This window comes from Pongo abelii, chromosome 11 (genome assembly GCF_028885655.2).
Source record: "Pongo abelii isolate AG06213 chromosome 11, NHGRI_mPonAbe1-v2.0_pri, whole genome shotgun sequence".
Lineage (NCBI taxonomy): Eukaryota > Metazoa > Chordata > Mammalia > Primates > Hominidae > Pongo > Pongo abelii.
In genome coordinates, this window is record NC_071996.2 from 93,462,677 (window position 1) to 93,485,741 (window position 23,065).

A 23,065-nucleotide genomic window follows, 5' to 3' on the forward strand; every position below is an offset into this window, starting at 1 on the left:
ATTTAACCTATAAGTTCCTGTTTCATTCCCTAGTTCTTTATATAATTATTCACTAGCAAAATTTTAAGTTGAGGAAGTTAGAGTACATTTTGATTATTATAGAACACAGCTAGTGCACAAAAGAACCATTGTGCAGAACACACTTTGCTCTTGACAGGGAGCTGGATGGTTAAAGGGAAGGAAGAAGGAACTCTATCCTGAGTTCCTCAGGCCACAAGCCTGGCAAAGGGCCAGGGACCTGGAAGATGTTGGGGGACCAGCCTCACTGACAAAAGACCTCTGGTGTTCCAAGTCACTGTTTGCCTCGGGCAGATGGGGCAAAGAGAGACCCAGTCAGCATCAACCCTCCAACCCTGCCCTGCTGCCTTTCAGCCCCGCCAGCATCTTCTGTGTGGGCTCCCTGTCCTGTCAATGGTGCAATTTTAACCCTGTGATATTGCCCCCCACACACACAGTCACCAGTTCCATAAACTACCAGTCACCATAGTATCCTTCCTCACAGCCAATTTTACCTCTTGAACATTGATTCACTCCCTCTTCTAGCCTTGGTCTCATGGTCCTACCCTAGGCCCTTATCATCTCTCACCTGGACCACTGTGATGTCTGATAACTGTTCTCCTGCCACAGGGGCCTTCCCTTTATATCCATCTGCTGTGCCAGAAGACAGATGAGCCACATCCCACCGGCCAATGAGTATTTATGGTCTCTGGTGTGATTTTTTGTTTGTTCAATGTATTTTTATTTTTAATTATTTTTATTTTTAAATGCCAACACTTAAAAATCCTGAGATTTCACATTCTAATCCTAATTCCCATTTCCAATTTTTCTAGAAAACCAGCAGATCTGGCAATACAGGACTCATATTCCCACACAAGAGCAATCAGCTCAAGCTGAGTGGTAACAGCCCCATTTTCAATGAGGTTGCTTTGCAGAGTTTCCCACAGTCCTCCTGGTTACTGCTGCCTTACCCCTGCTCAGCATCACTCACCATAGTATCTGCCTGGGTCCTAAGCAACTGGTTTGATAACTGCTGTAGAGGCACAAGTCAGAGTGGACCAACTAAAATGTCTCGTGGTTAAACCCCACTGTGTACAGGACTGGACTAGGTTGCTTAGCATGGCTGCCATGCATCTGGCCCATGCCCACCATGCTTGCTGCACTGACAGCACTGCCTACCTCCTGATGGTACCAAACTGGGCTTTCTCTCCATCAGGAAAGCCCTCTCCATTTATTCATCTGGTTATTTTTATTCATTCTTTAAGATTCAGCGTAGTAATATCTCCTCCAGGAAAGCTCTCTTGGCTTTCTCTGTATACCCTTGGTTCCTGGGCAAGTCTCCATTTTAATACTTACAAGAGATAGAAATGTATGCCTATGCCTAGCAAGTATACCTCAAGGGCAAGAACCATTTCCATCTGTGCACCTGATGTGAAAACAGCTGCTCAGACTCAATGACTGAGGAGAAACATAACAAAGCTGTCACAATAGAGGTTACTTCATTTTTCTTTTTATACTTCAAAGGCCGTAAGCCTTAACTTAAAATCTAAGAGAAAAGAAAGTCCTAAATACAAATAATACCTTTCAATCATTTATGATTCATTTCTGTTTCCTAATTCGTATCTCATAAGCACAGCTGATACCACTAAAGCAGTCTTTGACTCTAATTAAAGAAAGTGTTGAATAAAAGAAGATATTTTAGTTAACCCAGAGTCCAAGTACTTCTGCCACTGACTCTAGTGAATTCTGAGTGAGCTCTAATTACCTGGTAATTGGTAGTACAGCTCTGAACGATTAATGAAGACTAGCCATGAAGATGGGATCAGATGCTTGGAGCTCTCTTCCCCTACACCCCCAATCTTGCTCAGAATGAAATCTCCAGATCAAATGTAATTATGAGATTAACATGATGTGTGCAAAAACTCTCCCAAATAATAAAACTAGAGCTCAAAATGTCAAATTTGCTGGGGGAAAAAATGATACATACCACCTCATATAACTGAGTGCTCTCAGTGGGTAGTGCAGACTCCAGGAGGACATGAGGAGGATTATGGCTGCATAGGCAAACTGAGGCACGGCCACACCAGCATAGACCAGAACCAGGGAGAGGAGTCGTAGCATCCACATCAGAAGACTTCTGCTCCTGTCGTCTGCAAGGGGCCCATGCTTGTAACAAACAACAAAGCTGAAAAATCCAACTATCAAGACATAGCCTGGAAAAGTGGAAGAGGTAAAATAATATAAATTTGAATTTGAGACATTATGTGAAAAACCTGGCAGAGCCTTGACTTAAAGGTAAAAACTATTAGAGAACCTTAATTTTTGTGTTTTTTACCCCATTAAGTAAGGTTGAAAAATGCACGTAGGGTGTTATCCCTTCCATATGAGATACTAGGCTGACTTTCGCAATAATTTGGGATGTACACTCATTATTATGATGATACATAAGTATGTCTGTGTTTTAGTCCAGCACCCTCGCTGCACTAAAATGTTATCATGGTTACTTTGGTCAGGAAGAAGTCATAGTTGTATGTCACCATCGGCTACAAACCCTATTTTTTATTTTTACCTTCTTGTCATAAAAGGAAAAGGTAATTTTACAGTGGAAGGAGTCACCCTCTGAATCTAATGTTCAGTCTCATCATTACAATGGTGAGACTATAACCTATTCTGTGTCTCTGGGTATGATCCAAGATGAAGTGCCCATCACCTCTTAGGTATTCTATCTTGAGTGTTTAATTTATATCTAACCAAGCCTTGAGGTCTAATTTCCAGTTTACAGAAAATACGCAGAAGAGAAGAATATGTTAAATTCTACCATAAAGGGGTAATCAGATAAATCTAGAAGGTGGACATTCTATAGGACAAGCTTGGTTTCTTTAGCATATCACTATGATGAAAAAAGAACTGCTACGGATTAAAAGCAATTTACAGGACAAAACAGATACTAAATGTGGTTCTGGACCATATTCTAGTTTATATAAGCCATCAAGAATGGGAAATTTTATCATGGCCTGGGTAATAGATGATTTTATGTAATTATTTTTCAGATAATAATTAACTGATTATATAGGAAAAGGCTCTTGTTTTTTAGAGATGAATAGTGCAGTATTCAGGGGAGCATACCATGATATCTGTAATTTAAAAGTAGCACAAAAAGAAGAACGAGCTAAAAATATATAATTTTCAAGTAAAACAAAAAACTTAATTGCTTTTGTTTTGAGGGAAGTGAACTTATGTGAGAAATTTGGTGCTAAAGGTTAGGAGAAAATTGATTCTCTCATTGTCCATTATTTTCTAGTTAAAATAAACAATAAAAATATTTATTTTGTAACATAAAACAAGGAAAATAAATGGTTTCTTAGCCTCTGTATTTCTGAAAAGTCAAGTTTTCATTAGTAATTTATAGTTAGGATTTCTCACCTTTCCTAATGAATACTTAAGGGAAAGAAAGAAGCAGCCACTTTTCAGAGAAGCTTTTACATTACCAGTTAGATGTGGTTAGAGCTTAACCACAATTGAGAAGCATGTGCATTCAAAAGGGACAAACACTTTTTTTTCCTCTTTTGATCATTACTACAGAAAACTAAGAAACATGTCATAGGGAAATCATCTAAAATGAAATCTAAATGAACTGAAATCAACAACAATGGGAATAAGATAAACAAAATATTATTTTTAGTAGCACTTTTCCTTAGTTCAAAATGAAAATTTAGATGTTGGAGAGAAACATCTATCAAAAGAAGGCCTCTAGTTGTACATCTCAGTTTTACCAATCACAGAGTGTATTGTTTTTCTGTTTACCTACCTAATACATATATCCTGTTTTCATACCACAGCCACTTCAGATCTTCCATCAACTGGCATACAATATAAACTGAGGCAAACCAACAACCAACCATTAGAGCCCAAAAGGTGCTATACTGTGTGTGGAAGAAAATAAATGACACATTTTTTGGTTCATTCACTCTCATAAAAATAAAAGCAAACAAATAAAGCTTTTGTATTAGAAACTCCTACATCAAACTGATCTGAAGTCAATTTAAGAAACTCCCTAGGGTCTTAGGTGTGGTCCACAAATCAGCAACACGGACATCACACGGAGCTTGCTGGGATGGCAGAGTCCTAGGCCCCACTGCAGACTGCTAAATCAGAACCTGCATTTCAACAAGATTCCCATGTGGCTTGCATGTACACTGAAGTTGGAGTTATAAGCACTGTTATAAAGAATAAATTTATCTTAAAATAATGCTGCTGTTGCCAACTTTAATCAATGTAACTGCAACACCACCATCATGAATTATTTATTTATCCTCAACTAAGTTCAGTGTGTTATTTTCTTGAAGGTGTGGCTGGGCACGGTGGCTCACGCCTGTATTTGCAGCACTTTGGGAGGCCAAGGCAGGCAGATGGCTGGAGCTCAGGAGTTCAAGACCAGCCTGGGCAACATGGTAAAATCCTGTCTCTACAAAAAATACAAAAATTCGCTGAGCATGGTGGTGTGTGCCTGTAGTCCCAGCTACTGGGCAGGCTGAGGCGGGAGGATCACTTGAACCCAGGAGGCAGAGGTTGCAGTGAGCCAAGATCATGCCACTAAATTCCAGCCTGGGCAACAGAGCAAGACTGTGTCTGAAAAAAAAAAAAAAGAAGGTGGGTTAGGGAACTAATAATAATAAAGAAATTCCCAGATGTAGCAGTGCTGTTATTCAAGGCCCCAATGGTTCAGCATCATGAGATTCTCAGCTCTATAAAGATAATAGAAATTTTCACTCAATATAGAAATAGCTTCCTATCACTCAAGAAAAACACATTACCGAGAAAGCAAAGGGGTCTCAAAAAAAGTATCACAAAAACTTAATACTCAGCTAAGCCTACATATAGTAATAAATAAAATCAGGAACTCCAGAAAAAGATACATTTTAGAGCCAGTTTACATAATGAAGAAACACAGTTTAAATTAGAACCTATCATAATGTGAATTAATTTTGATTTATTTTTCATGTCTGTAAGATCATGATTTCCATTTTTTACTCATTTTCACATAGTATGCCTACCTTCGGAATGAATCTTTTCACCAACAGCAAGACAAAGACTAATGTCATTAGAACACCTAGCACAGTTCCCGAGGAGTAATAGAAAGTAGGGCTTCTGTCAAGATAAGCAGATAAAAGCCATTTAAATGCCAAACAGCACTTTGAGTATGCAAAACATGTTTAACCTGGCAACATCAGTCATAAATAATACTAAGAACAAAAAACTCAGATGGCAGCTCTCATTACATCCTATACTCTTAACAACCAAAATGAGTACTTGAAATTTATGGTAAGTTTCTTGCCACTAACTCAAAACAGAATGTCTGAGTTATTTTTCATATTCAGGATCTAATCAGACAATAATTACTGAACACCTATCATGTAGCAGGCACTTGTCCAGGTTTTAGAAAGGAGAAAATTAAGGCACCAAAAAGTTAAAAAATCTTCCCTAAGTCAGTATCTGCTCACTGGAGGATTAGGGATTACAGCCCAGCTCCTCAAAGTCCAGGCTTTATTCTTCATGCTATGTATGCATCATCTGGTTTATAAAGTTCATGGATGACATTAAACACACTTGGTAATACTATAAGGAAAAGCTTCAAAATGAACAATGTTAAGAATAGCTGACGAGTGTTGGGTACTAACCTAGAATCCACAAGCTAAGAAGTAAAATATTGAAAAAAAGATTTCTTTCTCATGAGAGAATTCCAAGAAGCAAAACATCAGAATAATATGTTTCTCAGATGAAAACATGTCAGTAATAAAAAAGAAAATGATAATGTTTCTCTGAGAGTCAGATATTTGCTATATTCAGCCTTCTGTATCACGGTCATAAATCTAGTAGGTGGCTCTAATGTAATAGAGCAAGGTGTGTGGACCAGAAAACCAGGGAACAAATCTCCAGCCCTGATAAGAACTAGTAGTGTGATGAAGGATGTTGCTTTTCTCATCTATAAAATGAGAACAATAATACAGAGCTTGCGTAGTTATCAAGAGCTAATAAAATATGTTAATACATAAAATATGTGAAAGCACTTTGTAACATATACATATCACACTATACAAGTAACTGTTACTGTTTTCAAAGGCCTTTCCAATACCATCTTCAGGCCTATTGTTTGCAAAACCTAAAGTAAGAACTACAAATGCACAATAGTGTGAAAATACTTAGCATGTGGTCAAAAATGATCTAAACCCCTTTTCATTCACAAAGTTAAAAATAAAAAAAGGAATACTTACTGACTCAGGGTCCTTGCATAAAAGAAAAGAAAAACTCCTGCCACAAACACAAGGAAGAGTTTGAAATCTATGACTGGAGTAAAAAAGACACACAAACACACAACAAAGATTTTTTATCAATGTAATGTTGGTAAAAGAAGAAAAAAGTCAATTTATTGAAAAGTTACTCCAGAAAAACTGAATCCAGAAAGTCAAGTATAATAAAATCGGACTTACTGTTTTGATTCACATGTATCATATATTTAAATATCTTCTTGACAGGCTCCACAGAGAAGCACACAGTCTCCCTGTATGGATTGATGATTATGGTTATTTCGTTAGATTCCTTTGGTATCCAAAAGTTATGAATCACACATTTGATAAAAGATAGAATGGTTTCTGGATATTGGCAATTATGTCTTTCTGTGATATATACAATTCTGAACAGGCCTGGACTGGTAATTTTCACCTGTAAAACAAGAACAAGCAAATCCATAAACAGAATAACTTCTGTCTGTTGTTTTGGAGACAGGGTCTCTCTCTGTTGCCCAGAATGGAGTGCAGTGGCAGGATCTCCGCTCACTGCAACCTGTGCCTCCAGGGCTCAGGTGACCCTCCCACCTCAGCCTCCCAAGTAGCTGGGACCACAGGCACATGCCACCTGCCCAGCTAATTTTTGTATTTTTTGTAGAGATGAGGTTTCACCATGTTTCCCAGGCTGGTCTCGAACTCCTGGGCTCAAGCTGTTTGCCTGCTTCGGCCTCCCAAAGTGCTGGGATTACAGGCATGAGCCACTGCGTCCAGCCAAAACTTCTTAAAAGCTTCTTAAAAACATGAGCAGAGGAGTAAAGATAACTCAAAGTCAGCTGAAAAAAGAATACTCAAATGCGCAGGGTAGAGTTCTATGTTCTGATCCCAGAGGTGGACTCAACAGATCTGTATTTAGTCCAAACACACACTGAACCACAGACATTATTGAAAGTGAGCTGTGGCTAATTTAAGTCCCTCTTCTAGCAAGTTATTGTGGCCAAGAGACATTAAAAAGGATAAGAAGAATGTACAGGTAAACTCATTTTATTGTTTTACTTCACTGTGCTTTGCAGATAGTGCATTTCTTACAAATGGAAGGTTTGTGGCAACTCTGTGTCAGGCAAGTCTACTGGCACCATTTTTTCAACAGCATGTGCTCACTTCATGTCTTTGTGTCAGCATGTTTTAGCAATAAAGTATTTCTTAAATTAAGGTATGTAGGGTTTTTTTAAAGATATAATGCTATTGCACCCTTAATAGACTAACAGTATAGTAGAAACATAACTTTTATAGGTACTAGGAAACCAAAAAATTGGTGTGACTTGCATTATGGGGTATTTGCTTTATTGCAGTGTTCTGGAACCAAACCCACAGTCACATTATCTCTGAAGTATGCCTGTAATCAGTGGCAAACTATATGAGTAGGCATAGTTTGAAAATAGGGTTTATATCTACACTATTTTCTACTATGATTAAGAAAAAGCACTTCCTTTCTCTGGATCAGCTGAACATCTGTAATTCAGTCTTCTCTCACCATGCCTGCTGAAGGACCAGATCCCAACCTCAGGTCCTATTCACATCATACAACAAAGCACTAGCTACAAGCCGATGGTGACAACCCAGTGGTCATTAAATGACAATTTCGCTGCTGCCTTTGTCTGTCCTTCTCTCTATTCCTCTTCTTTTTCTAAGAGTAGGGCAACCCTGAAAAGGGGAGTAAGAGCACCAGCTTTGAATCTCAGGCATCAGGTAATATCACTCACTATCTATCTACCAACCCCCGCATTTCTCTTTGACTTTGGCTTCTGGCTCACTGTGGCTCTCTCTTCAATACCACTTCCTGTCATTCTTCTTAGGTATTTCAGTATATACAATATATACACCAATCCTTCCAGTATCCTGGCCTCTCAGTTCCTGGGACTCCTTTCCTCTTATGCTCTTGTCCTCCTTACCTCAGCTCATCACTCCATGGCCATACTCTGGACCTTGTCAGTACCAGACTGCAGCCCCTCCATATGCTGTGTTTTATTCATCTCACTGTGTGACCACCATCTCCTATCTTTCCAGTGTACCCATCTAGTGCCCCAATTCCACCAAGGATCTGAACATCCTTCTCCTGCTCCTTACCCTCCTAATATCCTCAGTCTCTTTTTAGCCACCTAAACCCCATGATCAATTATTATACACCATTCCCTGGCACGTACCCTTGACTCCTTTGCACTCCTCTTGCTTTGTCATGCTCACTTGCAAAATCCAACTCTCCATCATTCTACTCCTGCATTTGCATCACCAGTGTGCTAGAGAAACGCACACTGGTCTCACTTCAAATCCATGACTGTGAACTTAAGAGAGGGACATGAAAGTTGCAGTCATTCATACCACATATTAGTATTCATTCATTCTTCTACCCTCTGCAACAAAGGATTTCACAACTTCTTCCTCAATACTCAACACCTCCTCCCCATCCTCTTCTCTGCTGTTGATCCTTCCTACTTCACTGAAAATGGAAGAAATCAGAAGTGAATGTCCACCAGCTCCTATCTGCAAAGGCACCTACCTGTCAGCACCTGCAGGCACATGCTCTCTGCTTCCTGCCTGTGGGGAGGAAATTTCTTCCACAGAGGAAATTTACAGGCTCCATAAAGGTAAGTCCCGACTTGGGCACGGGATCCTATCCATGTTTGCCTACTCAAGGACATCCCAGCAGCACTTCTTCCCTCTCTACGAGATCATTTCTCTCAGCATACAACATTTAAAAAAGAAGAAACAACCTTCTGTGGACTCCACTTTTCCCTCCAGCTACCACCCATTTCTTTGCTTCTTGTTGCAATAAAATTCCTTTAAAAAGCTGCCTGTGCCTGCAGTCTCTAGTTCCTCTCCTTCCATTCTCCTTTTAATCCATTTCAATCAGGATTTCATTCCTAAAAGGCCACCCTGACAAGGTCACTGGTGCTTCCTTGTTGCTAACTCAAATGCCCAATTAATTCTCAGTCATCTTATTTGACCTGTCAACAGCACTTGGCACTGCTGATTATTCCCTTCTCCTTATTATACTTCTCCCTAGGGCTTCCAGGACATCTTCTTCATTGTCGCTCCTTTTATTTCTCCTCTGCTCGCTCCTTCCTTCTCCCTGAACTCTTAATATAAGACTGACCCAGGCACAGCCATTGGTCCTCTTCTCTTCTCCATCTAAACTCACTCAGTTTCATGGCTTTAGGCACCATCTATATAAATATGCATCGCTAATTACTTTAAAAAAAAGACACAGGAAAGATATACCAGAAACTACTTAAACTGATTGTCTACAAGGGTTGGATAGGAATTAATAGAGGGAGGAGGGAAAGTGACACTTATCTGAAAATACCTTTGTATAGAGTTTTAACTTTTAAGCCATATTAATGTTGTAGATACTCATAAATAATGATAATAACACAAACATAAAGATGGAAACAACAGACAACTGGGGACTTCAAAAGGTGGTTGGGAGGGAGAGGGGCAAGGGTTGAAAATCTACTGATTGGGTACTATGGTCACTATTTGGGGGATGGGTTCAGTAGAGCCCAAACCCAGCATTACACAATATATCCATGTGACAAACCTGCACACGTACCCCCAAATCTAAAAAATTAAAAATTAAAAAGATTTTTTTAAAAAAACAAAATCTCATTTAAAAAACCCACTATGATCTTTTCTGAGAATAAAAAGGTAAACAAAACTTGTAAACCAAAAATAAAATTCTAACACCCCCGACCCTACCAACCATCTGAATGAAACCCTCTTCTTGGCCAGGGCACTCCAAAGTTAACCTGAAAAATTGGCTCAGGCTATGCCAGGAAGCAGGGGTTGGACATGCCTCATTATGCCCTCCTCCATTTTGGAATTCAGGAAAAACCAACCAGCATTTAATATCAATACAGACCTTAAGTCTGATAAGAAGCATTTATAATCTATTCTCTCTAAAGCCTGCTACCTGGAGGCTTCATCTCCATGATAAAACTTTGGTCTCCACAATTACTTATGATAACCCAGACATTCCTTTCTATTGATAATAACTCTTTCAACCAATTGCCAATAAGAAATTTAAAAATCTACCTACAACCTGGAACACTGCACCCCTCTCTGCTTCAAGTTGTCCCACCTTTCTGGACCTAACTAATGTACACCTTAAATGTATTTGATTAATGTCTCATGTCTCCCTAAAATATGTAAAACCAAGCTGTGCCCTGACCACCTTGGGCACATGTTCTCAGAATCTGAGGGATGTGTCACAGGCCATTGGTCACTCATATTTGGCTCAGAATAAATCTCTTCAAATATTTTATAGAGTGACTTTTTGTCAACAAACTAAAAAAAATAAATAAAAATGATAATAAACTTGACTAGGATGGGGGAAAACCCTGAAATTGAAACAACTAAAAACAAACTATATTTTGAATGAATAATATAACCAGACTGAAGGGGGAGTGGATTGGGATGAATTAACCTAAAATACGCAACCTCCGAAAAAGATTTAAAAAAAACACTATAAATAAATATTGAACGCCTATTACTAGGTTTGTTTTTTGTAATGGTATGACTTACCAATTCTGTAACTACTTTTAGTGTATTCTGGGAGATTAGGCAAATAAATAAATATATTTGAGGATAATGGGAACCAAGTTTCTCATTATCAGAGAAGGGAATTACAAATACGAAAACTGGAAAAGTAGCATGAACCCTGTGGTACTGGAGATCTCAGAACTCACGGTTTCTAATAGGTAGCTATAGATGTATGTGCAGGCCTATGGGTGTGTATGTGTGTGTACACACATGACGATATGCCAGTAGCAATGAACACACCTAATGTTGACTGTTCCTTGGAAAAAAAATGTATGATTCCAGAGCTGAGTCTATGAAATTACACAAGCCTAGAACATCTTGTTTGTTAGAAAGTAAAGTAGTGCTCAAAAATGCTAGGCACATGGCAGAAGGACACAGGAGCTGGCTTGAAGGGGCTCTGACTGGTTAAATCTAGGACAATTTGGGTATCAAAATAAATAATGAGAGTAATGGATTGTAGTTTCCTGAAATAACTGGCAATTTGTGAGACTATATGGATATAAATAAATACATGGGAGGAGGAAAATCTCTTCCTTATAGTAGAATGCCAATAAATGTAAATGGAATAATGGTGCCAGGCGCAGTGGCTTGCACCTGTAATCCCAGCATTCTGGGAGGCTGAGGCAGGCAGATTGCTTGAGTCCAGGAGTTCAGTAGACTCATGGGCAACATGGCAAAACCCCATCTCTACTAAAAATACTAAAAAAAAAAAAAAAAAAAATAGCCAGGTGTGACGGTGCACACCTTTCAATTAGTCCCAGCTACTTGAAAGGCTGAGGTGGGAGAATCACCTGAGCCCGGGAGGTTGAGGCTGCAGTGAACCAAAATCACACCAGTGCACTTCAGCTTGGGCAACTGGAGTGAGTCCCAGTCTCAAAAAAAAACAGAATGGATATAGAAAATCAACATTTCATAAATATTATCATGATTATTGATTCAGTAAAGCATCATCAATGAATGATAAACTAAGGGAAGAAAGTTTGATGAGGAAGAGGTTATCTACACAGTCTCAAATCATCACCTCAAAATATTCATTAAAGGGAAGAAAATAGTAATTTTAGTGAAAGAACCTGACAAATACTACCTTAACCATGTGATCAAAGTGGTGCATATTATCAGCAATGGTATCAATTGACATCAAATGCTTGCTGATACAATGTTCCAGCTATTCTCTCAGCCTAAAAAACCCTTCCCCCCAATACTTTCTTGGTTAACTCACTCCACTGAAATCTTTCTCAAATGTTACCTTCTCAACGAGAACTGCCCTGGCCAACTTGCTCCCACTTCTCTCATCCCACTGATATTACTCTACATTTTCTTTTTTCATAGTACTTACTACTTTTACCATTTTCATCTCTATTTTATTTATTGTTTACTATTCCCCACCCTAGATAATGTAAATATCCACAATGGCAGGGATCTATTTTGTTCACTGATGTATCCTAGGCGCCTAGAAATAGTTCCTGGCACTTATAAGATAGGTACTCAATAAATATTTGTTAAACGCTGAATGAAGGAAAGTACTAGGCAATTAAGAGCAACTGCTATCTTGGCCATATTTGGGATAAGTGGTTATTCCAGAATTTCTATTTGGAGGGGCTTTGGCTAGCAATTGTGGAAAGTAGGAGGAACATGTTGTCTTAAGACTGCCTGAACAGCAGGCATGCTGTATACATTTAGATAGTATATTCATTGGGAGTGGCTTGGGAGGGGCTGAGGGAGAGTATGAAGGAGTTCGTGTCCTCTTCTCACACTGCTCACCCATTGAACCACTGTGTGTGATCCTCAAGTCAGCTTTCATAGTGATACACAGATCTGTATCATACCAAAAATACTTTCTCTTCCTGAAATGGTACATTTCCTGTCCCCAGGATATGGTAATTATCTGTCCCTAAGACATAATTTAAAAGTAGGCCCTTACCTGCATAGTTGACCATATGTATTTCCACTCCACTTGGGAATTTTGATTGTAGCAGTAACAGTCTGACTCAGACGTTCTAATTAAATCTTTTTCCTTCAAAGCTTTACACCTACGAGCTGAGAGATGGAAAAGGGAATACATTTTCTAACTGTTTAATTGCCAAGAATCTTTTTTAAAAAAAGTTTGCAGGGAGGTAACAGTAGCAGTTTTAACGTTCTATGGCCAATAAATTCTCCTATATGATAATTATAGTCCTTCAGTGTTTCCAACCAAGGAGGAGACAGATAGAAAATACTATAGCCCAAGTGTCAATATTTATGACATTGGAGGGCACTATAAGAGCACAGAGAACAAGTACTTCTTCAATTCTGAAGCAGAAGGCAGAATTATGGGCACCTTCCCAGAAAAGACAAATATGAGTAAAGGGCTGAAGGGTGAGGTAGAGGCAATAAGACAGAAATTAGGAGGTGGGAGTGGGGGTGGGCAGAACCAGCAAGTATGTACAGAATCATGAAGATGAGATAAATTATGGAATTAATTCAGTTTAGAGATATTGGATTCTTATATTGGTAAGGGAGCATGGATGGAAGGTATAGGGATACAAGAAGACATTTGAACACCTGTAACTGGAGTGGTAAACCATGGCTACTACTATACCATGTGGACTCCATCTTGAAAGCAGAGCATTGGAGGATTTAGGTAAGTATCAGTCTCAGCAAGAAACTATTGACACTCAAAAGGATTTAACTGAAAATAGTTCAGTAAAGATATGGACAGGGTTAAGGCACTAACAATAAGGCACTAAGAAGTTCCTAGGCACCAACAACAGCAGGAAGCTTTTAGCAGCCCAAGTCCCAAAATGGCAAGGAGGATCCCATGTTACTGGAGTCATTGGAACTGGGAAGACAGTAGTCTAAAGGAATGCAGTCACTGCCAGGACTCCCGTGGAATGCAGGGTGAAGGTATGGGTACCTCACCCTGTCTCTCCTGCTGTCCCCTCAGTGCCTTGAATCAGCCAAACCCAACAGGAAGACAGAGGGCAATGAAGCCCATATAATGCAGCCCATAGAGGTTAGCTTCTAGGCACTAAGCGGGGAAGAGAAGGGCTGAGAATAGATCTACAGCAACAAACAGGGAATACCAGCTCAATAAGGAAGTGACAGAAACACATTTGTATTTTAGAAAGAATATTCTGTAAGTAGTGTGCAATATTAAAGAACAAAACTGAAAGCAGAAGAATCACTAAGGAGGCCACTGAAGCAATCTAAACAAGAAATGGACTAAGAGAGGCAGGAGAAATAACAGATTAGGAAACTAAATCAACAGGCTTTATAGATTCATTTTATCAAGGAAAACAAGAAGATGATGTAAAGGTTTCTGGTAAGCGGAGAGACAGTGAGGCCCTTTACTCAGATAAGAAATACTAGAAAAAAAGCAAGTTTGTACAGGGAAGTGGGGGTGAGTTCAATTTTGGATATACTGAGTTTTCATTGGTGGGATTCTGTGAAGATGGACAAATCTTCACATCTCCAGCAAGGAGAAATTTGGCTGGAGACAGATGTAGATACCTAAATATATATGTATGTTATATATAATATATAATACAACTCAACATAACTGAGAGAAAGAGAGATATATATTAACCCTCTGTGTTACAGAGGGTTAATGTAAAATGCCACAAGAAAACTAGAAAGTAATGATGTTCATTTTCTTCTGTGGTCGTTGCTGTATTTGGATTTGAAATGAAGTGGAATGAAAGTCGTAAGTTCTTCTGGACTCAAGATAGAGTGTCACCTCCACATCTGTTCTTTAGGAAACAGGAACAAGGAACACTTACGGGTACACAAAGAAATGGGCTTTACGTCCAACCCCTGACTCCTTTAAGGGAAGTGTGGTCAGTTGTTCCTCCTGAAAAACCTGAAATGAAGCTAGAACAACTTGCTACACCAAAGTTGGGGAAGGACTGAGTAACCAGTAACTACTAGTAAACAATCACATCCATGTAGGGAATAATACTGAATATGCTCACACAAGTCCCTGGTCCTGGCCTGAAATATCCTTAGCATTAAGTTGGAGAAAAGTGAAGATAGACTTAGGGAAAGGATCCTGGGAATGCTCGCCATCTCCCAAAACACAACTCCATAAAAGGGAGGGTTCTCCGGTGGCCACATGAAGCAGCAAAATTACACAAGGACCCAATGTATTCAACTGTGACAGTCAAATTAGTCATCTTTACTCTTCACATTATGACAAAATGCATATGTTTCTAAATATACCAAGAAATTTGCAGAGTTTGAGAGTCCAAGATGCAAATACAAGAATCCAGGTGAAAAGCCAGGAAAAACCACAAGAAGGAACCTCTAGAGCAAAGGTCCCCAACCCTGGGGCCAAGGACCAATACCAGTCCATGGTCTGTTAGGAACAGGGCTGCAGCAGGTGAGCGGTGCGCGAGGCGAGTGATCATTACCACCTGAGCTCCACCTCCTGTCAGATCAGCAGTGGCATTAGATTATCGTAGGAGCGTGAGCCCTACTGTGAACTGAGCAACCTAGGGATCTAGGTTGCATGCTTGTTATGATAATCTAACTAATGCCTGATGATCTAAGGTGGAACAGTTTCATCCCAAAACCACCCCCAACCCCATTCCTATCCTGTGGAAAAACTGTCTTCCATGAAACCAGTCCCTGTTGCTAAAAGGTTGAAGACCGCTGTTCTACAGGCTCTCTGTTAAATTACAGGACACTAAAAATGAAAAACCTGCTTCTGCATGGTGTGTCCATGCACGAGAACCAAAAGAAGAATTCACAACCAAGGCTATGAACACACAAAGCAACCAATGCTGAGGCACATTTTTGGATATATCTGAGATGCAAATGACTTCTGGCCAAGGGCAGCATAGGGGGAAGTGCAGTCCCAGGGATATCAAAGGGCTGGCAGCTACCTATAGAAAAGATGAATGTCAAGGAATGTAGTATATAACCTGGAAGATCCTGAGCAACTGCAATGAGAAGACATGAGAACACATTAAATGCTCTCAGTTAGTAAGCAGCAGAGGTGTGGGGATCAGGTCTCTGGATTCACCTTGCCATGTTCTGCCTTTGCACAGCCTCCTGGGGGGGTCTCTAAGCATGGCTAGAGTTAATAACTTTATACTGGGAGTCCTCAAGCAAAAGTGATTCCTACCCATTGTTGGAAAGGGAGTGCATTCCAGCAGGGCAGATGAAGAGCATGAAGTCTCAGGTACACAGACCCAGCAGCCCAAACTATGATAAGAATGTTTACTTCCAGACAGGTCTTTCTTCACCACCCATGTGCTCAATGCTAGAGGGGCTTTTCTTGTAGGTGCCTCCAAAGGCCCCTCACTGCAATTCTTCTAGTGAGTGCTGCTACTTCAAGGGCTAAATCAACTCCCATAGAACAGTTCCCTTTTGTTAATGGTCTGAGGAAACAGCCTTTTGGTGGGGCCTGAGTTTTGCAATCAAATGCTCTCTTCAAATAAGGTTCTTTCCACTTGATGCTAAGACTGTCTCCTAAATCATTCCAAACCTGGAGCTCTTAAGAGCAAGATGATGCAATTTAAGTATAGTCTATACTGCAGTTTCAACATAGGAATAAATGCTTCTCTCTTACCCAAGCCTTCCTCTTGCACTAGGATGATTGTAACAGCCTTCTATCTAGCTGGTCTCCCTGCTTCCAGAATTGCCCCCCCAACCACCACGTTTTCCCCTACAACCTACTCTTCAATTAGCAAATAGATCTTTTTAAAAACATGAATCAGGCCCGGGTACAATGGCTCATGCCTGTAATTTCGCTTGAACCTGGGAGGCGAGGTTGCAGTGAGCTGAGATCACATCACTGCACTCCAGCCTGGGCGACAGAGTGAGACTCTGTCTCAAAAAAAAAAAGCAAAAACAAAAACAAAAACAAACAAACAAAAACATGAATGGGAACCCATCATTCACCTGCTTAAAACCCTCCAATGGCTTCCCTTTACACCATTAATAAAATCCCCCTCCCTTCCAGGGACCTGAGTGCCTCTATGACCTTCCCTCCTCCACCTTCCCTCCCAGCCCACTGCTCCAGCCACACCTGGCCCTCCTGTCTTCAAGATGCCAGCCAGCCAGCCCCCACATAAAGTTTTCTCAGTCTGCAAGCTTCTTCTCCCAGATCTTGGCAGAGCTCATCCCTTCCAATCACTGATGTACTCTATCAAATACTCCCTTCTCAGAAAGGCCTTCTTTGACCCCACTATCTAAACAAACACACCCCAACCACTTCCACCTGCTTTATTCTTTCTTCATATTACATATATATTTATTAGCTTATACTCTGTCTCTCCATGAAGTCAGGGACATTGCATGTTTATTACTGTAACCCCCAGAACTTAAATATTTATCTTTTGTGTGTAGCTTGTGGTTCGAGAGGACTAGTGGGTTATTTGGGCCTGTGTGGCCTACCGATGGAAGTCCAGCCAATCTTTGTAAGAGCCTGGCCAGGAATAGTCAGCATCATAAAAGAAGGTGCACTCTGGCCCTCCCTTGAGACCACCTGACGTAGTAGGATGCCCTTGCCAGCCTGTGCCACTGCCATCCCATTAACAGAACTGACAAAGCATGAGGGCCAGTCTGGAAGCCACAGGCTGCACGTCCCCCTTGCCCTGCCCCATGGCCAATACATCCATAGCTAGAGGGTTGAGTACTGTAACCCTTAACATCCTCTCGGCTGGGGACCATCTTCTTGCCCCTCACTGGATAGAGGAGGTCAGAAAGAACAGGTGGCATTATGCTTCTTTTGTTTGACTCATATATGATACATCAGTGTATTCTGTGTAAGGGATCTGCCAGTTAGAGGAAAAGAACTTGTTCTGCATTTCCCCTCAGTCTTCAACCAGATTAAGGACAGCATAGAAGGAAGGAAGTTGTCCTGACTGTTCATACCTATAGACACGCTAGTAAAAGCATGTTGCAAACAGTGTTTTCCCTCGAATTCTCCAGAGTGGCCTCTGGCTTTTAAGGTGAAGCTGATGTGGAATTTACACAATCCATGAGATTCCACAAAGCGTCAGTGCTTCATGGTGTCCTTTGGCTGCCCTTCTTTCTTATCACCTCTCTTCCGAGGTGAATGAGTCTCAAACAACTCACACAGGAATTCCTAAATATCTAAGGGACCAGAAATTCAGCCATAAGAAGCCACAAGCCTAGCTTCAAGTCAGTTCATTAAGCCATGGGCTATTCGGACTAGGCAAAAGACAGTGATTGTCACAAGACTGTTATCACAGCTGGCCCACTGCCTTCCTAGAGAGAACAGATCTTCCAATCTTAGATTGATTATAAAGGCTGTATCTTTCTTAGGTCTCTCCTCCCTTTAGCAATCTTCTTCTAGAGCCATTTCACTGCTCAGTTTCAATCATGTCCAATGGAAATAGGAAACAGCCAGTTTGACTGCTTATTTGAACTCTATGGCTGATTACGCCCTGACACTGAAGGCTATGAAGCTGCCTGCACGTCTGCGGGTTTCATTTATTCATGAGGCCCCAGTTATTGCTGGTTAATTCTACTAGGACAGAACCTCCTGGTAGCAGATGTAGGCAAACTCAAACGTATCAAAACAACAACAGGCCGGGTGCTGAGGCTCATGCCTGTAATCCCAGCACTTTCGGAGGCCAAGGCAGGTAGATCACTTAAGGCCAGGAATTTGAGACCAGCCTGGGCAACATGATGAAACCCTGTCTTTACCAAAAATAAAAAATTGGCCAGTATCATAATTCAGTCTCAAAAATAAATAAACACTTAAAAATTAGAACAAAAACAACAATCCCTTTACAATGCAATCCAGGAAATGAAACAGAATTTCTAGGAATTTTAAAAAATCTAACAATAATCATTCATTTGGTCAAAAGGGAACAATACCTGCCTAGGGAAAGCTACTGCTTCTACTTGAGGCTGAGGTATTTAATATGTCCGTACCCTGGAAGGTGCTCCATAACCTAGGTAATCACTTCCTCAAGCCTGAATCAGATCGGGAGAAAGATCTGGAATTGTAGGCTATCCCAGGTTTGCCTCAACTCTCAAGGACTGAGGAGTATCTGTGGGATCAACCCTGAATGCCATCCTTACTATGGAAAGACAGGTTTCTAAGCCTGGAAGGGCATCATTTTCCTTAACTTCTTGCAATCCTCAGCAGGCTCTTTGATCCTTTCAATTAACCTGACTTCTAGAGAACAGTATATTTCTGGATAGTTGTGCCCAAACTGCTAAGACGCTACAGGAGGCATTAATTATTTACATTACCAAAGGATTCACAAAGTCAGGGTTCACTTAACCAATGAGATAGATTCCTTAGTTCATTTTAAATACTACTCAATTTATAAATATTCAATTAATCTAATTTTAGAATTACATATCTAGTATAAAAAAAGGACAGCTACATATCACTTACTTTAATTATAAGCTCAATTATCTCCTTTGTAGTACTTTTGTCATTTATTAGTTTTCCTAAATGTAAGTATATGTTTAAGTTAAAGAGTTGAGTCATATATACAGAAAAAAAAAACTCAGTCAAAACATCAGAAAAGAGCAGGTAGTACTTAAACCTACTTACAGAATATGCTAAAAATAAAAAGCACAAACACCTCAAATCTTAGCAGAACCTAACTCCCAACACAAAAATATCTCACCAATGTTCCTCCTGAAAACTGACATGGCCCTCATATGGGGGAAAAAAAATATCTTCAGATGAAACTAGAATGGAATCATAATATAAACACTTATTAAATTATATGACAAATTTCCCCATTTTCCCTATAACTGTTTTTCTTTGGGGACAAGGAAGGGGAGGGAGAAGAGTAGGAAACACGAAAAGCAAAAAACCAACAAGTCTTAACTTGTGAGAAGTCAAATGGACTCAGGATTTTTCTTACTATTTGTTTTTTGTAAATACACATTTTCAAAGGCGTTAACATGAGGCACCAAAGTGATAAAGGTAACTATTCTCTTAACCTCAAGTTTTTTTTAACCTGAATATTCATCTTTTTATTTCTCCAAGAATATGAGAATGAAACTGGAATTAGTATATACTAATGCACACTCAGGTCTTTAACTTCAAGACCAAATCTTCACAGATGAATCTGAAAGCTGTGGTGTCAAATGGACTGTTATCATTGTTTAAGCCTGGAAAGCCACTGACAGGGCCTGAACTTCACCTCAGGACAACACATGGTTTCTAGGGACCTCAATAACTAGGTGAAAATTATGGGAAACTCTTGAAGTTTCTCCTCTCAGTCAGACAACTACCTGCTCCTCCTGTGTCAACTGTCTCTGACTTTCCTCCAAATAGAGTGACAGAAAGCTGGGGTTGGTCTGAATATTCTCCATTCCATTGAAGTGTGTGTTATTCAAGACAAAATTTTAGAACAGGAAGGCACCTTAAGTATCACTAATCCAAGCCCCTCGCTTAAAGGAAGTACCAGCTGTTTCCTCTCAGGGTCCTCATGAAACCATAGACTTCTAAAGAGCAGCAATGGTTCTCAAGCCTAGTCTAATCCAGGGCTGCCAACACAGTGTCACTGGCACACTACCAGATGCTGGGCGCTTCACAGTCCGTATTGGAAAGCCCACTGGAATGGCAGGCATCCCTCTAAGGCTACAAAAGTTGCCATTCTTCTTAGCTGTGGACTAGTTTTATCAAGTCAGTGGGCATCCTGCATGTCTCAGGCAGAACAGAAGCTCCAGTAAGTATTTATGTGTGTCTTTGATTAACAAAGCAGAGAAGCAGGCTGTTACTATTATACTAAATGCGGTAACATAAAAACTTTAAAAACACCAGGTTCACTGAGGTGAGGAAAATATTAGAAACTCTTCAGTAAAAACATCTTCATTTTACTCAAGAGAAAACTACGGTCCATAAAGACTCTGTGCCTGGACCAAGGTTATACCACAAGTTGTGGCTGAAGGTAATGAGTGGTCTAGAACCCACGGTGCTGGGTGCTGGTCTAAGGCTGCTTCTAATTTTCTCACTGTTGCCATGCCCAGAAACCTTCCTGCTTAGACAGATTTGTGTTTTATTTTTTCACCAGCATAAAATTGTTGTATTTCTTACTACCAAGCCTTTGTTTTCTCATCTGTAAAATGGGTATAAAATGGTGCTTTCCCGCATAGGGCTTCTATGGGTATTAAATATGATAGATACTGCAGTTAAAGCACTTATAACACTGCCTAGCACATATTGAACACTCAAAAAATTTCTGTTCAATGAAAACTGGAATCCAACACTTCCCCAACATATAACTCACTGCAACATTCCCTCAGTTGGGAGCTGTGGCAGAATCTGATAATGACCTCATCAACATCCAGTCTCTCATTCATCCTTAAATAAAAAACCGCGGTATAACTGGAGGGAAGGCCATGCCCAGCTAAAAGAATACACTTGGCAGCCTCCCTTGAAACCAGGGTAGCCAAAGCAAGGAAGGGAAGTTGGTAGACAGTGCACCCAGGAAATCTTTTAAAAGATTTTATGAGGGAAAAAAAAAGAAACAGAAATGTGAAGCTCATGGTAAGTTAGCGGCAGGTCTGGAGTTGGAACTCTAGGTTTCTGACTTCCCCAGGTGTCCTTCCCAGATCCTTCTCCAGTGTGCCAGCATCTTAAGCCCACTCCGTGGCGAGCCCCTAAAGCTAGCAGCCGCTACCAGTTCTTGCTTCCTGTGTGCCAGACATTGTGCACACGAACACCACAAGAACCTTGTGAGGCCTCATTACCTGCCGCTCACGTGGGACCGTTATGTTTACTCGCTCAAGGTCACAACAGCCAGTCAGGGGCAGGAGAATTTTCGCTCCGATTCTGAAGCTGAAGCTGTTACCTTCTCTAGTCTTGAGACCAAAGGAATGCGAGATAGTGAAATAACAAGGATTTCAACACGCATTGATGTACTGTACAAAAGGCCGTGTGCTGAAAGTCTGGAGACTAGGGTCAGCTGTGCCAGTGACAAGCTGTGTGACCCTGGGCAAATCAAAACCTCTCTGAGTTTCGGTTGCTTTTGTAAAACGAGGGAATTGGGCGACTGGATCGCGCGGTTGCTTCTAGTTCTAAAATGACAAAATGTCCAACTGCCAGGAGAGAGACTAAGGAAGCCCAAGAAGACAGGAAGGACGGGCGGGCCCTGCCCGGGAGACCCCAAAGCGAGAAAAGGGAGCGCCCGCCCGGCTCGGCCTCGCGGTGCAGCCCGGGCCAAAGAGCGCGCCCTCGGGGCAGACGCGAAGCCGGGGAGCGAGCACGCACGCGCGCGCCGCCGCCGCCACCGCCGCCGCCGCCGCCGGGCGCGGGTTACCTGACAACGCCGCCGCCGCCGCCGCCGCCGCCTCCCCGCGCACGGGCAGTGTGGCCAGGGGCGGCAGCCAGAGCAGCAGCCACCACCGCCCCTGGCGCGGCCACATTTCGTTAGGGGTCAGCTCCGTGTGACCCGTGCCCTAGGGGACTGGCTCCGCCGCGAGGAGCGGAAGTGGCGCGGGGGCTCGGAGCAGGCGGAGGGGGCGGTGAGGCCCGAACGCGGGAAAGGCGGAGACCCCGCCTCCCCGGGGCGGAGGGAGAGTTGGGCCTGTTGCTCCAGCTTCCGCCCGCGGCCTCGGGGCACGGCTGGCCCAGGCCGGAGGCTTTCGGTGGCGTGAGCCCGCTGGCATGCTCCCGGCCTCGGCCTTGGCCTCCGGGCCTCCAGCGCACGCGGGGCGTCCAGGGGCCTCATCTTCCCCTGGGGACCGCCCGGCAGAGTCCCGCTGCCCCCGGCGCAGGGGTGGGAGTTGCAGAGAGGAAGAGTCGCTAACCCGGATTGTTTCTTAAAACTTGGCTGACCTGTGACCTGCGGGATTTGGAGGCTGAATTCTCCGAGCACCTGTGAGTGACAGCCCGTGAATGGGAAGGTCCTTCGGCAAACGCCCTTTTTGTGAATAAAATACATAAAAGCCAGTTTCTTTATTTTACCTTTCTGTTTTCCTTTTTACTTTCATTTGGTAACAAGCAATAACAAATTGGAAATTTGGCCGCTTAAATAACACTGACTTGTATGTCTAATCTCGGACACCACATTTCAGAGTGCAGAGGGCCTTGTAAAATGTTCTTTCACCAATATGACAGGGTTCTCTTAAAATTACCTTATGTTAAAAAAAAAGTTTCTTAATGTAATAGATATATTTTTAAATTAACATATAACTCGAATGATCTTAATACTGATAATTAGGAGATATATATATATTTTAAAGAACATTCCCTCCACAGGCCG

General features: G+C 41.4%; 1 protein-coding gene across 12 annotated transcripts in view; it reads right to left on the minus strand.

Moving 5' to 3' along the window:
• The window catches only part of NEMP2 (nuclear envelope integral membrane protein 2), a 95,446-nt gene extending 72,691 nt beyond the window's left edge, over window positions 1-22,755 (minus strand). For 10 of the 12 annotated variants that reach the window (XR_008522635.2, XR_008522632.2, XR_008522630.2 and 7 more), the window contains exons 1-7: window positions 22,121-22,755; window positions 12,799-12,914; window positions 6,486-6,717; window positions 6,270-6,342; window positions 5,052-5,145; window positions 3,806-3,920; window positions 1,985-2,210 (exon numbers count right to left, since the gene is read on the minus strand). Coding sequence is in view for 4 of the 12 variants with exons in the window: in XM_024243414.3 (XP_024099182.2) it covers window positions 1,985-2,210; window positions 3,806-3,920; window positions 5,052-5,145; window positions 6,270-6,342; window positions 6,486-6,717; window positions 12,799-12,914; window positions 22,121-22,226 (962 nt within the window). In the remaining 8 variants the exon portion in view is untranslated. The remainder of the gene's footprint in view (window positions 1-1,984; window positions 2,211-3,805; window positions 3,921-5,051; window positions 5,146-6,269; window positions 6,343-6,485; window positions 6,718-12,798; window positions 12,915-22,120) is intronic. The other 2 variants (XM_009237920.4, XM_054549003.2) reach the window with 2 other exon arrangements.
• Between the last annotated feature and the right edge of the window lie 310 nt (window positions 22,756-23,065).